Raw genomic sequence first — 17,393 nt, forward strand, 5'->3', positions numbered from 1 at the left:
CCAGAGGTGGGGGTGGATTTTTATTTTAATTTATATTTATTTGCTTTGTTCCTTCAATATTACACCAGGAAATTTTATTCATTTTATTTTTATTTGCTCAAATAGTTAAATTTAATTTAATTAAACTCTAATTATTAAAATTATAATAAAAATTTTTAAATTGTAAAAAAATTTCATTTTTTTTAAAAAAAAAAAAAAAAAACGAATTTATCTTTTTTTTCTTTTTTCTTTTTTTATTTTTGCGTTTTTTGTTTTAATGAAATTGGGTGTATGAATTATTTTTTTTATAAATATAAACAATGAAAACATCAAAAAATAATATTAGTAATAATTCATCATCTAAAAAAAGAAAAGAAATCACCGAACAACAAAATAACGAAAATAAAAAAGTAAAAATAATAAATAATGAGCCAGTAACCAGTAAACAAAACACAGAATTTACAATCAATAATAAAGATATTAATGACCTTTTAAGTGTTTTAAATACTTCATCAAATAATATCAATGGCAATAGTAGTAATACTTCAGTTAATGTATCAACATGGGATGGTGTATCTCCAATTGAAAATTTAACAGTCGGGGAATTAATTTCATCACTCAATGGTAATTGTCAAATTAATTTCTATTTTATTTATTTAATTATTTTTATTAACAATTTTCAATTTTACAGGTAGACAACATCAACTTAGAATCATTGTTGCAGAGTATATGAATTCTTTGAACAGATTAATAGGGTTTACAGAAAAAACACCATATCTTTTAAACTGGGTATTGGATAATTTATCAAAATCATTTATTAATTGGAAACAACCAGAAAAAGCCGATCAGCTTGTTCAAAAAGGTTTAGAGCCATTATGTTTTGAAGAAAGATATTGGGAGCTTTTAAAAACTTTAGTTAATAAACAAATTATCTTACAAGAACAAAAAAAAGATCAACAAGAACACGAAAAGAAACAAGACGAACAAAATAATACTGAGGTATCAAATTCCTCAACCTCAACTGCAGCCTCATCAGTTAAATTATCAAACGACTACTTGCAATTTATTTTTGAAATTATTTTAAATAGTATTAGAAATATTGACCCAAAATTAAATAGTTGCATCAATGATGGCACTGAGTTAGCTACTACTTCCGCCACATCAAAGAAAAAGAAAAATATTAATATTGCCTATCAAGTTACAACATCACCACCACCACCAATTAAATTATTAGAATCTTCAAAAACTATAATTAAACAGTTTATTAAAATCTATTCTAGTGACGAGTTAATGAAAGAGATACCAGTTTTTTTAGAGAACTCAATACCGTTATTTATAAAATATATTAGAGGTTTAGAAATGAAAGATAAACAAGAACAAAATCAAACTATAGAGTCAATTTTAGATTTATTCAACACATTATTCCAATACCTTTTAGTTCAAATTAAATTGGGTATTCATTACAAGTTAATTTTTTCCACAGTCTTATCATCACTATTACCACACATTCTCACTTTAGAAAATACTTTATTTAATATTCAGTCATTATTCCCATTCAAAACAGTTATTAGGGAGCTTAGCGAAGCCATATTAGAGTTTATTAAATGGAGTCTTTATCATCCAGAATCACATTGGGATTCATACCCATACTTTTTATTTTCCGACTGGTTAAAGAAAATTAATAAAGAGGATAAAAAGGATACTGTATCAAAAGATTCAAAAAGTAAAACAAAATCAAAAGAAGAAAAGCAACCATCAAAAAAAGAAGAAAAAGAAAAAGAAAAAGAATCTGATACTATGTTCCAACCACAATTAATTTTAGAACGTTTATCACAATTAATTAATAACGAAGTATCTGGTAATAATAGTAAAATAATTTGTTATAAATCAAATGAAAATATTAGTTTAATAGTTTTAAATTCATTAGATAAATTTTTAAATTCATTTATTGAATCATATAATTCATATGGATACAGACATTTCAAAGATATAAATCAATGGTACGAAGGAAACCATAAGGATGAAAAATTTATTGAATTTGCTTATTTCAGAAGGTTATTTAATCTTTTTACACCAAATTTATTATCAAATAATCCAGTATACTATGAATCAGCTTCAAAACTTTTAGATCAAATTTCAATTCTTAATATTTTCCATATTAGCAATCGTTACCAAGTCGACTATCTTTCAAATTCGATTGCAAAACCATATTATTCATTTTTATCAAATAAATCAACTTTAAGTAAAGGTAAAAAACAACCAGAAGAACAACCAAACGAAGTTTTAATAGGTGGTGTTTATAAATGCTTGACCTCTTTAGTCAAAGTTAGCAATACTATAATATCATCAAAATTAAAGGATGTAATTTTACCCAATATATGGTCATCACCGGAAACTGCCAAGGAGGAACCAAGATCAGAGTTATTAATTTCAATTTTCGATAGTTATTTTGAAATTCGTCAAATTGATACCCTTTTAACTTTATTATTCCAATCTTTAATCAACTCACAAATTCGTACATTCAATAAGAAATCACTTTCAAATAAATTTATTGCACATTTAAAGAAGTTGTTTGCAAATCTCCCATTTGGTCAAGTACCTATCATCTGGAATTTGTTTTTAGAGGAATGGAAGTCATATTATGTTACACAACTTAACGAGTTTGATCCAGAGTTTGCTGACCCAACTTTTTCAAATCGTCTTGAGAATTTTATTAAACTATGGTCAACCTTTTTAGATAGTATTTCAATTTCATCTTTTGTTTACAAAATGATTTTGCAGTTATTACCAAATACTTATCAGTCAATCGTTGACCCAATTTTAAATGAAATTAGTAAAAAGAATAACCCTGATGGAGTTAAAGGTGAGAATTTATTATTATTATTAAACCTCTACTCTAGTTTCCTTCAAGTCCATTCATTCATTCATCGTCAAACTATTGTAGATAAATCAAGTAAATTAAATGGTGAAAATGATTATGGATATCATCCACAGCAATTTTACTATTATAAACTATGCGAAGAAGAATTGGAGTTTAGCAAAGTAATAGAGTTTATTTCAAATCAGTATCTTGGTTCAGAAGATTTTACAACTAGAGCAATTGTATCAAAAATTTTAATACAAAGAGTTCAACAATTACATTCAATTCTCTCATCAGTTTCTATTACTCATTATAAAAGAAAGTCATCATTATCACAAAGTAGTCCAAATTCAATGTTCCAATCATCAGATGGCAAAATTAAATCAATTTCCTCTTTAGATAGCGACCAATTCACTCCAAAAGATATCGAAAGTGAATTATTCGAAATCATCTATTATTTATTAAATTCTTTTATTAAATTGGTTTCAAATAATGATTTATTATTTACCACCTACAATCAAGAAGGCGAAAGTAACACCAACTTATCTTTAGCAATCATTCAAAGTAAATTATTAATCAATAATATTAGTACTTGGTGCGAATATTCAACAGTCGAAAATATTCAAAATATTCTTAAGTTTATTATTTCACCACCCCAAGTTATAAAAACTATAGATACACCACAATCATCAACAAATAATAATATTTCAGTTTATAGCCTATTCCAAAATCTATTATCAAATCCATTGTTTTTCGAATTAAAAATTTTCCAACATAATTTCCCAATTGTTTTATGTCAAATGGAACGTGATATAATTACTAAAGAGTTAATAAAATCAAATAAATTGTTTGAAAAAGTAACAGAGATTTTTAATGATGTTCAAGATAGATTAGTCAACTCAACCCTGTTAACTCCAAGTAACACATCTTATGCAGAAATAATTACAGAAATTCAAGATTGCTTTTCAAAGAAAATTAGTGTTAAAGATTTCAATATATCAGACCCAAATAAATGGGAAAGGTTAACATGGTTAGTTTCTATGGCACCTAGTTTCCATCCACTTTATATTCCAATCGAATTAATCGGTCCATTAGTCCTCTCATCAATTGCAATTAATCATATTAGTGTAATTTTATTAAAACAACCAGATGGAACTATTAGTAATAATAACAATAGTTTGGATTATATTTATAGATTAATTTTATCATCAAGAAGGTTTATTAAATTTTGTTTTGAAAAAGATCAATCAAGATTAGTACAAATTATTCCAATGAATATTTGGATCGATTTAATTTTTAGCTCTAGAATGTTTGAACCAGTCGATATTAAATATCCAATCCTTTTCACAAGTTTAGAAATTCAAAACCATTATGACAATGAACTATGGAAGCATTCACCAATGGAGCTCATTAAATTAACAGATAAGATTATGAATAGAAAGACCCCAATAATGGAATCACCAACACAAAACAGCAACAAAAATATCACAAACTCTGATATTTCAACAATAAAACCATACTTAATTGCAGGAATTCTTAAATCAATTTCCCAGTCTACTGCAAATAGTGGTGTTTCATCCAAACAATCTGCTGACTTTTTACCACCAGACCTCCAATCAATTATTAAAAACGTAGAGCCAGATATCAACTCCTTCTTTGAAAAAATGTTCAAAAGTTGTGTGGATAATCCAACACCACAAGTTATTGTACCATTTTTAACCCAATACCAAGCTGAATTCTCATTGTTGGTATATCACCTTTGGTACCAATTACAGTTTAATCAAACCGATAGTGAATCACTTTCAAAACTTTTAATTACAGTTTCATTAGCTGGCGTTTTCATTAGTAGCCTTGATCAAGAGACAATACATCAACACTCTTTAATCATTCAAAATGCAATCATTTCATTATTAGACCTCTTTTCTAGATGGCATAGTAAATTATTATCAACTGGTTCAAGGGATAAACAATTAGTCATTTCAGCAGAATCACTAGTAATGGACTCTATTCATGTTCTTTCGTTATTAATTAAAATGCTTTCATTCTATCCAGAGGATTCAAAGCTTCATAAATCAATCGCAACAGTTATAATTCAATTCTTCCAATTAGATAATCATCTTGGTAATCTCTTAAACTCGATTATAATCTTGATGAAATCTGATATTGAAAAAATTCAATACCATTCCTTTAATCTTTTAAATTATTTCATCGTTTCAATTATCGGTACCAAACGTATAAACTTATTAAAGAATCCAATTAAAGTAATAACACCAATTGTAAACATTATAAATCAAGCCAATTCAGAACCATTAATAGTATTGGGTTTAAATCTATTATCAAAGATCATGTCAATTAATGTAAGTAATATATTAAATATTTCTACTTTTTTTAAAAATTATTAATAATTATTTTTTATTTAATTTTTTAATTTAGACCATCGATTTAAATGGTGATAGTATTCCATTAATTTTAAGTTCAATGAGTAATTTCTCAAGTCCATTTATTTATTCAATTCCAACTAAACCAATCCATAGCTTCCATACCGAACCAATTTCCAATTATCCAATGACATTATTTGTTAAAGAAGATGGAGCCAATAATTTTAACAAAGGTTTAAAGCCAAATATTATTACAGTTTCAATTTTAAATTCCGTTTATAGATTACTTTATATTATATTAAAATACAGAAACAATGAACTATCTAAATATATTTCCTCTTTTGTTTCATGTTTAAGATGTAGGTATTTCTTTTTTTTTTTATAAATTAAAAAATTATTAATTACTAATTTATTTTTTTTCATTTTCTAGTTTTATTATATTCAATTTCTAATGAATCAAATAAATCATTAATAAACAATGATAAATCAGTTAAAAAAGTTGGAAGATTATTAGAGGTATTTAGCGCAAATAAAAATCATGAATTATATTTCCAATACTTGGTTATAGATTATATCCAATTAGTTAGATATTCAACCACTGCAATTAATACAACTACCGCTACAACCTCAAGCAATTTAGGCAACTCCATTATTAATAGTCTCAGTAATAAGAAGCAGTTTGTTGGTCCAAATTATCACTTGTCTGTCGAAATGAGAAATTTATTATTACCAGGTATTTTCTCTTTAATCGAAAAATCAGATTCAAATTCAAAGAACGAGCTATTCCAATCATTAGAGGATACCGGCAGAGGAATTTTCCAAAATATTATTTCACAATATCAATCATATAAGTATACTGGTAAATAAAATAATATTAAAACAATATATAATAAAAAAAAACTTTATTTTTATATTCTTATATTTTTATAATACTTTTATAATTTATTTATTTATTTATTTATCTTTTTTATTTATTAAATCTTTTTTATCTAAATTATAAATTTGGTTATTAAATCTTAATAAATTAATTATATTTATTAAATATGCAATTGAATAAATTGTTTCGATAACCGGTAAAATATTCGAGAGGAGATGGAATGGTGATAATGGAATTGGATAGGATGATGACTTCTTTGTGGTTTGTAATACAGTTGAAGCAGTCCAAAAACCTGATGATATTGTTAACGAGTAGTATACGATTACAATTACGAAATAATATAGAGTTGTATAGTATAGAAATTGTGAAAGAGTATTGTTCATTTGATTAATTGCAATTTTTTTAGAGATGGCTATGGTTGAGGAGGACGAGGTTGATTTTTCTTTACCGTTTTCGTTGTCTGTTACTAAATTGCCTGTTCTATTTCTAATGTTTAATAATAAATAGCCTAGTGCTATTAATGATAAAAGAGATAAAATTAAAACTTTTTTTGATTTCCCTGTATCGTTGATATAAGATTCGACCAATGAGTGTTGTAAAATCATGAAAACCATACTGAATATCCAAACCAATGCAATCATTTCGACGATTACAATCTTTTTGCCATTAAAAAATAATTCGATGAGTTTGTTTCTGAGATTATTCAAAGCATCTGGTAGTTGTTGAGAGTTGTTTGAATTTTTCTTGTATTCCAAACCATAGATATTATAAACTACAAAAACAATGTAGACCAAAATGCTAAAGAATGAAATTATAATATATAAATGGTAGGTATTTAAATACTCTATTCTATCAGATAGATAGTTTTGAATAAGTTCTTTTGTTGTGGTGGTTGTGGGTAATTTACTTGATAAATAGTTGAAGAGTGTTGAAAATGCAATTGAATCTTTTTTATAATCGTATTTAACTCCTTCTGTAAAGTTGATATAGTCCCATACAAATACTGATGAAAGCAATAGCTTAATGGATAGGCCCACTGATAATACGATACTTTGTTTTGAATAAAGTCTTCTTCCTATACCAAAAAATAAAAATACCAATATTGAACTGATTAATAAACCACTACTTAAATAGTTTAATGAATTTATATAGGACTCATTGTTTAAAATCATTTTATAAATATAAAAAATAACGAATATATATAATAATTATATTTAAAATGAAAAATCATAAAACGAAGTTTTATTGATTAAAATATTTAAATATTTATAAAAAAAAAAAAAAAAAAAATTTTATTTTTTATTTTTTTATTTTTTATTTTTTTTTTTTAATATTTTTTTTTTATTGCAACCAAATATATATTTTTTAGATTGGACATTCTAAATTACTTAAAATATATTAAGAAAATATTAAATAACAATATTCTATTATAAATTCAAAATTTATAATAAAATTTATAAAACACACAAACTTAGCCAGTATGGTTACACGTCTGTGAAATAATGATTTTTAATAAAATTAATTTTTTTTGGTAAATATTTTAAAATATTTAATAAAAAAAAAATATTTTTAATTTATTTTTTCTTAATTTTTTTAATTTTTTTTTTTAATTTTTTTTTTTTAAATTTAATTTATTTCATACTTATGTTCATTATTTTTTTACAAATTATAAAATAAAAAATATAACACACAAAAAATAAAAATGAAAACAGTTACATTAGCAACATGCAATTTAAATCAGTGGGCTATGGATTTCAAGGGTAATTTAGAAAGAATTATTGAATCCATTAAAATCTCAAAATCAAAAGGGTAAGAAAATAAATAAAAATGAAATAAATAATTAAAAAAAAAAATTAATAATTAAAATTTTATTATTATTATAGTGCAAAATATAGATTAGGTCCAGAATTAGAAGTACCAGGGTATGGGTGTGAGGATCATTTTTTAGAACAAGATACAATGTTACATTGTTGGCAAAGTTTAGCAAAGATTTTAAAAGATCCAGAATTAACCAAAGATATTATTGTTGATGTTGGTATGCCAGTATTACATAAAGATGTTAGATACAATTGTAGATTTATTTTGTTGAATCAAAAGATTTATTTAATCCAACCAAAGAAAGCAATGGCCAACGATGGTAACTATAGAGAGAATCGTTGGTTTACACCATGGATCAAACCAAGAGTAGTTGAAACATTCTATTTACCAAAAATTATTAGCGATATCATTGGTCAAGATTCTTGTTTGATTGGTGATGCAATTATTTCAACATTAGATAGCGCCATTTCATCAGAGACATGCGAAGAGTTATTTACACCAAATTCACCACACATTCAAATGGGTTTGGATGGTGTCGAAATTTTTACAAATGGTTCTGGCTCCCATCATCAATTAAGAAAATTGGATCAACGTGTAGATTTAATTCGTACTGCAACCAGTAAATCTGGTGGTGTTTATTTATACGCTAATCAACAAGGATGTGATGGTGGTCGTCTTTATTATGATGGATCCTGCATGATTATGATTAATGGCGATGCTGTTGCTCAAGGTAGTCAGTTCTCTTTGGTCGATATTGAAGTTATCACCGCTACTGTAGATCTTGAAGATGTTAGATCAGTCCGTGCATCTTTTATGGCTCGTTGCGCTCAAGCTAATCTTACACCAGAGTTTCCTCGTGTTCGTTGCCCAATCTCATTAACCCATACCGATTATAACCATCCACCAAATCGTGTCATTAAGATCAAATACATTACTCCATCAGAAGAGGTTGGTTTTGGTCCAGCTTGTTGGCTTTGGGATTATCTTCGTCGTTCTGGTTTAAATGGTTACTTTTTACCAATTTCAGGTGGTGCCGATTCTGCTGCAACTGCAGCCATTGTTGGTATTATGTGCCAATTAGTAATTTTGGATGTTAAAAAAGGTAACAAGCAAGTATTACATGATGCCCGTCGTATTGCAAATGCACCAGAAGATTATTTCCCAACCGATGCACGTGAATATGCCAGTCGTATATTTTTTACTGCATACTTGGGCTCTAAAAATAGTTCAAAAGAAACCCGTGAACGTGCAGCACTCATTTCAAAAGATATCGGTGCAGTTCATAAAGAAGTAGATATCGATGAAATTACAGGTGCATTTGGTGGTGCATTCGGACAAATTTCACAGAAACAACCACAATTTAAAGTATATGGAGGCACAGTCAGAGAAAATTTAGCACTTCAAAATATTCAAGCCCGTACCCGTATGGTACTTTCCTATCATTTAGCATCACTTTTATTATGGGAACAAGGGCGTCCAGGTTCACTTTTAGTTTTAGGTTCAGCAAATTGTGACGAAAGTCTTCGTGGTTATATGACAAAATACGATTGCTCATCAGCAGATATTAATCCAATTGGTGGAATGTCAAAATTAGACTTACGTTTCTTCTTGGAATGGGTTGGTAAAAATCGTGATATGGGCTCAATACTCACAGTTTTAACAGCGGAGCCAACAGCAGAACTTGAGCCAGTAACAGAAAACTATGTTCAACAAGACGAAATTGATATGGGTATGACCTATGAAGAGTTAAGCATTTTTGGTAAACTACGTAAAGTTAATCGTTGTGGTCCTGTATCAATGTTTGAACGTCTTGTTGCCGAGTGGACTCATTTAGAGCCTGTTCAAGTTGCCGAAAAAGTTAAAAGATTCTTTTACTATTATGCAATCAATAGACACAAACTTACAACCTTGACCCCTTCATACCACGCCGAAGGTTATTCACCAGACGATAATAGATATGATCATAGACAATTCTTATACAACTCAAAATGGGATGTCCAATTCGAAACCATCGACAATATTGTTAAAAGATTAAATGAAAGACCAAGTTTAATTAATTCTCCATCCTCCCCATGTGAAGCAACTTTAACACAACAATAAAAAATCAATAAAACAAATTAATAATAATAATAAAAAATAAATAAATTGTTTATTTATAAATTATTTAAAATAGAAATTTGTACAAAAAAATAAATCAATTGTTGATCTTCAAATTGAATATAAATCTTTATTTATAAATTATTAATATTTTTATTTTGAAAAATTAAATAATAAATTTTACCTTTCTCCTACTCATAGCATAAAATAGGGATAATTTAATAAACACATATAAAATATGGAATTTACAACATACCCAAATTGAAGTAAAAACAAAAGTGTACAAAAAAAATTTTATCAATAAAAAAAAAATTTATAATGGTGTGTAATTGAAAAAAAACTAAAAAAATTTTTTTTTAAAAAAAAATTAAAATTGAAATTAATTTTTTTTTTTTTTTTTTTTTTTTTTTTTTTTTTTTTTTTTTTTATGTATTTTCATTCAGCTATCATACTAATTTCATTATCATATAATGAACTACCAAATTCTTACTTTATTCCTTTTCCACATATGAATTATGAAATGAATTATAATAAAATAATATAAATGGAAAAATGATTTCTTTAAAAGGAAGATGTGTTTAATTTATTTGAAAATTAAAAAATTTTGAAAAAAAAAAACCTCCCCTGTTTCAAATGATTACTAATTTTGATTGTAGCAGATCTACATTTTTTTTTTTTCAATACAAATTTTACTTATTTTGGAATTGATGTTTTAAATAAATTTATTTAAGGAAATAGTTATAGATTAATTAATTAATTAATTTTAAATTAAATTTTTTTTTTTTTTAATTTTTTTTTAAAAAACTAAAAAGTATTTAAAGAAAATAATTTCATAAAATTTTTTTTTTTTCATTATACACATTCAGGTAAGTGGTGGTTAATTATGTATTCTGCGTGGTGGGATACATAATTAAACACTAATATATAAAAACAATTCACAAATATATACATTAAGGTAAGTGGTGGTTAATTATGTATTCTGCGTGGTGGGATACATAATTAACCACTAATATAAAAACAATTCACAAATATATACATTCAGGTAAGTGGTGGTTAATTATGTATTCTGCGTGGTGGGATACATAATTAACCATCGGCTCTAATATACTAACCTCCCCGTGGTAGAGCTGGAAACACTCTTTACAAAGAGTGGCCAATAGTATAAAAAATAAAAAATAATTAAAAATATTATCAACAAATCGAGGATTTTTAGCATTAAAACACATCAATGATTTTTTAGCATTAAAGCATATCAAGGATTTTTTTGCATTTAATTATTATAATTCAACTATAGTTTTTTTTATTTATTTTATACCATAGTTTTATATCATTATAAAGACATATAAAAGATTTTTTAGCATTAAAACTATCGAGGATTTTTTAGCATTAAAGCTATCGAGGATTTTTTATCATAAAGACATATAAAAGATTTTTAAGCATTAAAACTATCCAGGATTTTTTAGCATTAAAAAATATAAATGATTTTTTAGCATTAAAGCTATCGAGGATTTTTTATATGGATCATACAAAAATATCAATTATTATTTAGCATTTATAAAATATAAAATAATATGGATGATACAAAAATATCGAGTATTATTAAGCATTCAAGATTATTTATCATTAAAAATATCAAGTATTATTTATCATTCAATTAAGTTTTCAATTCTTTTGTTTTTTATTGAATGTAATGTTTTATGGTAAGTATTATGGATAATTAAAAAATATCAAGTATTGTGGATCATAGAAAAATATTAAGTAATATGGATCATGCAAAAGTATCAAATATTTAGCATTTAAAAAATAAAAAGTACTATGGATCATAAAAAATATCAAATATTATATATCATTTAAAAAATATCAAATGTTATTTAGCATTAAAAAATATCAAGCATTTTTTATCATTAAAAAAAATCAAGTTTAATATTTTATTTAAATAAATCAAATATTTTTTATTTTTTAAAACTATCAATTTAATAAGATTTTTATTTAACAAATTTTTTATTTCACCAATCATATTTTCCAAACCAAATATTAATAAAAAAAGAAAATAAAGATATGGAATAATAATTTTTTTTTTTTCATATTTTGGGATTTAAAAGAAATTGTGGTTACTTTAATTTTTTTTTTTTTTTTAAAAAAAAATTATAAATAGAGAAGTTTTTAATCAATTTTTAATGTTAAAGTAAATTCTATATGGGGTACACAAATAAATCGAATACAATATTTATTCCGTACTATAAATTAAATAAATAAATAAATAAAATAATTTGTGTACTCTCCTATGAAGAGTTTTATTATTATTACTAGATAACAGATTAACATTCATATATTCTGATGAAGCATTAGAAAATAATAGTTAATTATAATTAATTTTTTTTTAAAGCATTATTTATATTTAGAGGGTAAACAAAATGTATAAAAGTTAATATTAAAAATAATTCAATTAAAATAAAAAAACACCAATATAGTTTCTAAAAAAAAAAAAAGCACACATCAATTAACATATACTGTACTTATTATCAATTATGTTGAATTCTTTTATAAATTCACTAAAATGAGAAAAAAAATATATGAAAAAACTTTGATATATAGATAAATAAATATAATATAAATAAACCATGACTATTTTTTAAAATTTATATATATGTTTTAATACAATTACAATTTTATTTATATTAATTTTTATAATATTTTTTTTGTTTTTTTATATAAATTTATAGCTTTGATGAAATTAGTGAATTTGATAACAAAGGATCATTTTTATTTGGATCAGTGGAGTGAAACATGATAACCCCATAGTCTCTTGGATCTTGAAAAAATGGTTTTTTTGATAGTTTGTCTACTAAAGATACATCAAAATTTGATACACAAAAATGCAACGCGAAATCCAAACTTTTTATACCTGGTAGCAATGGAAACTGGGTTTCGATTGGATCTGATTTTGCTAAACCAATAAATAAGTAATCAATTTTATTCTATAAAAAATATAATTAGTATATTAAGTAAAAATAGCAATTAGTTATTGTAAATTACCTTGAGACTATCATTGTGAACAAATTTTAATAATTCATTAAATAAATGAATATTGTCATTTGATTTTTCATTGGTATAACATGCATACAATTGAAGGAAATTTAATTTTGCTTTACCATCTTTTAACTTTGAACTGTTGTTTATAATTTGCTGTTCAGTTCCATCCAAATCGAATAATGTACATACTTTATTTTGGTCCCAAATGCTGATAGATGCTTCAATGATTCTGCCATCTAGTGTACGGTATTGAGCAAAATAAGTCTTCTTCCAGTATTTATTTAAAATGATATCTTCAAAATCAACTGGACACATTTCGTAATTGCTGAAATACTCTATGAATTTATCCTTTATTATATCAGTGTCTTTTTCTACCCAAACCTTGAAGTTTTCATCAGAAACTATTGGTGAATGCATTATTTCAATATCTACTTTCCATGCATGTTGAATTTGATCGATAAATTTAACCATACCAGTACTTTCATAATACTTTTCCATACCTAAATTCATTTTGATAGTTGAACTATAAATGATTGGCTCTAATTTCCAGTGCTTTAGATAAACATTTGCTGCAGTTTCTGTGAGTTTGTTTAAAATTTTAAAGCTTCTGTATTTTGGTTCGACTATGGCATCAAAAGAATAAAAAAATACTCTTTCTCTTCCATCTAATTTTAATTTTTTTTCTGAAATACAAATTGCTCCAACTACACTACAATCAAATCTATCCTCTGCAACAAACATATATCCATTTTGGCTCATTGATCTTCTAATGGAATAATCTATATTTTTTTAAAAAACTATTATTAAAATCTAGTTTATATATATTTATAAATTTTAATTTAAAAAATTACCATCACTTATTGAATATGCTTTTAATGTATTTAAATCGATGTTTTGTGGTAATCTACATATACCTGATAAAATTTCCCTATCTGCTGTTAAATATGGTCTAATCTTTACTCTATTTTGAAATTGTTCTGTTATTATATTAGTTGAAGATGTATTTGAGATTGCTATATTATTATTACTACTGTTACTATCATTATTCTTATCATTGTTATTGGTATTATTATTATTTTTACTATTATTATTGTTGTTGTTCTCCATTTGGGATTATTTATTTTTATCTTAAGTATAATAAGTTAATTAGTAAAATATAAAAATTTAACTAAACTGTTATTATTATTTATTTTACCTATTTGTAATTTGTCTTAACAAATGATAAAAAAATCGTTGTTATTTTTTTTAAAAAAAAACTATTATTATTAATAATTGTAATTTAAACTTTAATTAAAGAATAAAAAAAAAATATAATTAAAAAAAAAATAAAAAAATAAAAATAAAAATAATTTTTGGATTAATTCTAGTTTTGATTAAATATGTGACTATGCCCTATATATAAATATATAGAAAATTACAATATAATCATAATAATTATTATTTACAACACTAATAAATCACACTTTTATTTATAGTTTAAAAAGGTGATGACTATTTAAAAATATATAATAATAGTTTTAAAAGATAAATAAAATAAATAATAATTAATTAAACAATCAAAAAAAGTAGAGCTTGATATGTATACAACTCATATTGTATAAAAAATTAAAAAAAAATTATTAATATTAATAATGATAAATTAAAAAAAAAAAAAAAAAAAAAAAAAAAAAAAATTAAAAAAAAAAAATGTATATACCATTATATTTATATAACTACACAGTTTTATATATAAAATGAATATATATTAATATGGATTCTTTTAGGCACTTTGATAATTTACCCACAATAACACATTACTAATCGTTTAAGAAATAAGATATGTCATATAAATTTTTTTTTTTCTATTTTTAATTATTTTTTTTTTTTCAAAACAAATAAATCACACACCCACCACACACACACACACATTCACTCACTCACTCACTCACTCACTTTAACTTTTAAAAAATATAAAAGATTTAACTTTATTATATGTATTTATATGTAAATATATAAATTTTTTTTATAAACATTAAAAATATTATATAAATAATTTAAATGTGATTGTTTTATGCCTATACTAGTATAGATTGAAGATTTTATTAAAAAATATTTGGAGTAATATCTTTAAGAAAAAAATAAAATAATAATCAAGTTTTTTTTTTGTTTGATTTAAATTTAAATATATTTTTATTTGGATTTTATGATTGTGATATATGTATATGAATTAAAAAAAAAAAAAAAAACCTTAAAAAGTATGTGCTGTGGTGATGAGTTCCAAGATTATAGAGTAAGTATTATATAATTTTGTTTAATTTAAAAAATTAGAATAAATTTTAGGCAAGCAAAAGGGTATTTCATCTATAGTTGATCTAATAGGAAAATGATGATGTTTTAGATAATTTAATAGATGTAAGTGTTTTTTTTTTTTAATTTTTTTCCACACATTTATTTTTTGTTTAACAATATTGTATTAAAAATATAAATTCTTAAGAATAAAAAAAATTAAATATTATCAATTGATAAAAGATAAAATAAAAAAATAAAATAAATTATTAGTTGATCATTTTGACTATTAATAATATTATAATTAAATCTATAAAACCATCATAAAATAATAAAAAATAGTTAAAATGTTAGTTAATAGTTATATTGAAAACTATAATATTTAAAAAAAAAATTTATATTTAAATAATAAAATTAATTTTGTTTTTACAAAAAAATAAAAAAAATAAATGAAGCTATGAATATTAAAGCTTTTATGAAACCATATTTAATTTTATTCTCTATTTAAAAAGTTAAATTAAAAAGTGATATATTTTTTCATTATTTATATAATTTATTTAAACTATAAAAAATATATGTTTGTTTTTTTAATATATAATAACATATTTTTTTGAAATCATAATAATATTTGTTCAAAAAAAAAAAATTTAAATTGGGGCCGAAAGCAAAGAAAATTTTTACTTAATAAATTTAATTAAAAAAGTAAAATAATAATTTTCCTTATGTTACAAGCTATCATTGTTAAATTAGGTGAAATTGGGATAAAACTATAATGTCATCATATTAATGCTTTAATTGTAAAAACTATATTATCCTCATACCTTAAACAATAGTTTTATAAAGATCTCCAATATGGCTCAAATGGAAATATCTTTTTTGTAAAAATTAAATATAAACAACATCACAACAAAAAACCCTTAAAAAAAATGTAAATTGAAATATAGAAACAACATTACCTCATATTTTTTATAATTTTTTTTATTAAAAGGAATAGAAACAACATAGAAACAACAATATTTTACATTTTAATAAAATATCTATTAATTCATTTCATAAAATATTTTCTTTTGATTATGGCATCAAGTTATTTAATTTAAAATTAATAAAATATAAATATAGTTTTTAATAACACCACAATATTTTATAGTTTTTTATATAAATTTCTATAACATCAACAAAAAAACATTATCATATTTCTACAAACTCTATAACCTAGTTGATAGAAACAACATGTTGTTTACAATAAACTACAATTTAAAAGAAGAAAACGAATAACAACAACATGAAAACAACAGAATAACTACAAATTTTAACCTTGACAACATATATCGAATTTTTATTTTACTTTTTTTATTATAAACAAATCCAATATAAAAAAATTAATTTTTTTCTTCATAACGTAATATTTTATTATTTAATTTTAAATTTATTGTATTGTTGTTGTTATAAAAAAAAAATAAACCTTATTTTTTTTCAATGGTGACATTTGGTTTACAGCTTTATTAATTTTTATTAATTATAAAATTCCTATTGAATCATACTATATCATCAACAAATTTTTTTTTAGTAAATTTAAAAACAATATTAAAAGACATAACTAGAAATATTTAAATGTCTATATATAAATTAATCAATTTTTATTTATTTAAAGAAAAAAATCAAAAAAAAATTTTAAAGGTTGGTGTGAGAGGGTGAGGGTGAGGGTGAGTGGGTATTGTTGATATTTTATTTTGGAATATAATATGCCTATATAAACAAATGTTTTTGGTGTGTGTTATTAAAAACTTCAAAATCTTATAGATATATATAAACATCTACAAATTTGATTTTGTAAATTTTTTTATAAATTTAAATTTTAATTTTATTTTTTTATTTTTTAGATTTATTATCATTTATTATTTTTAAATATTGTAAATTAAAATTTTAATTAATATGTCAATAACTAAACCTATTATTTTTTAAATAAAAAATGATTAGGACAAATAAATTCTCTTTTCTTTTTCGTAATAAAAAAAAAAAAAATTAAAATTAAAATAAAAAATAAAAATTTAATTATTTTTTTTTGAATAAAATAATAAAATATTAT

At 23.3% G+C, this 17,393-nt stretch overlaps 4 protein-coding genes across 4 annotated transcripts; 2 read left to right on the plus strand and 2 right to left on the minus strand.

The window, feature by feature from the left end:
* Positions 1-299: 299 nt before the first annotated feature.
* DICPUDRAFT_81047 (uncharacterized protein) lies at positions 300-6,084 on the plus strand (the record flags this gene model as incomplete). Its single annotated transcript, XM_003290259.1, has 4 exons — positions 300-603; positions 671-5,196; positions 5,273-5,576; positions 5,648-6,084. 4 exons carry the CDS (start codon positions 300-302, stop codon positions 6,082-6,084), a joined length of 5,571 nt encoding a protein of 1,856 aa, XP_003290307.1.
* Positions 6,085-6,198: 114 nt separating this feature from the next.
* On the minus strand, positions 6,199-7,194 carry DICPUDRAFT_19119 (uncharacterized protein; the record flags this gene model as incomplete). The annotated part of the gene is made up of 1 exon (XM_003290270.1): positions 6,199-7,194. A coding segment is annotated over one exon (996 nt), but the record flags the coding sequence as incomplete, so codon positions are not given.
* Positions 7,195-7,796: 602 nt separating this feature from the next.
* On the plus strand, positions 7,797-10,095 carry DICPUDRAFT_56621 (glutamine-dependent NAD(+) synthetase; the record flags this gene model as incomplete). Its single annotated transcript, XM_003290260.1, has 2 exons — positions 7,797-7,903; positions 7,978-10,095. The coding sequence occupies 2 exons, from the start codon at positions 7,797-7,799 to the stop codon at positions 10,010-10,012; spliced, it is 2,142 nt and encodes a 713-aa protein (XP_003290308.1). The 3' UTR covers positions 10,013-10,095.
* A 2,631-nt stretch (positions 10,096-12,726) lies between these two features.
* Positions 12,727-14,149, minus strand: DICPUDRAFT_154812 (uncharacterized protein; the record flags this gene model as incomplete). The annotated part of the gene is made up of 3 exons (XM_003290271.1): positions 12,727-12,987; positions 13,046-13,821; positions 13,894-14,149. The coding sequence occupies 3 exons, from the start codon at positions 14,147-14,149 to the stop codon at positions 12,727-12,729; spliced, it is 1,293 nt and encodes a 430-aa protein (XP_003290319.1).
* Positions 14,150-17,393: the final 3,244 nt, after the last annotated feature.

The sequence above is a fragment of the Dictyostelium purpureum genome (genome assembly GCF_000190715.1).
Source record: "Dictyostelium purpureum unplaced genomic scaffold DICPUscaffold_216, whole genome shotgun sequence".
Taxonomy (NCBI): domain Eukaryota; phylum Evosea; class Eumycetozoa; order Dictyosteliales; family Dictyosteliaceae; genus Dictyostelium; species Dictyostelium purpureum.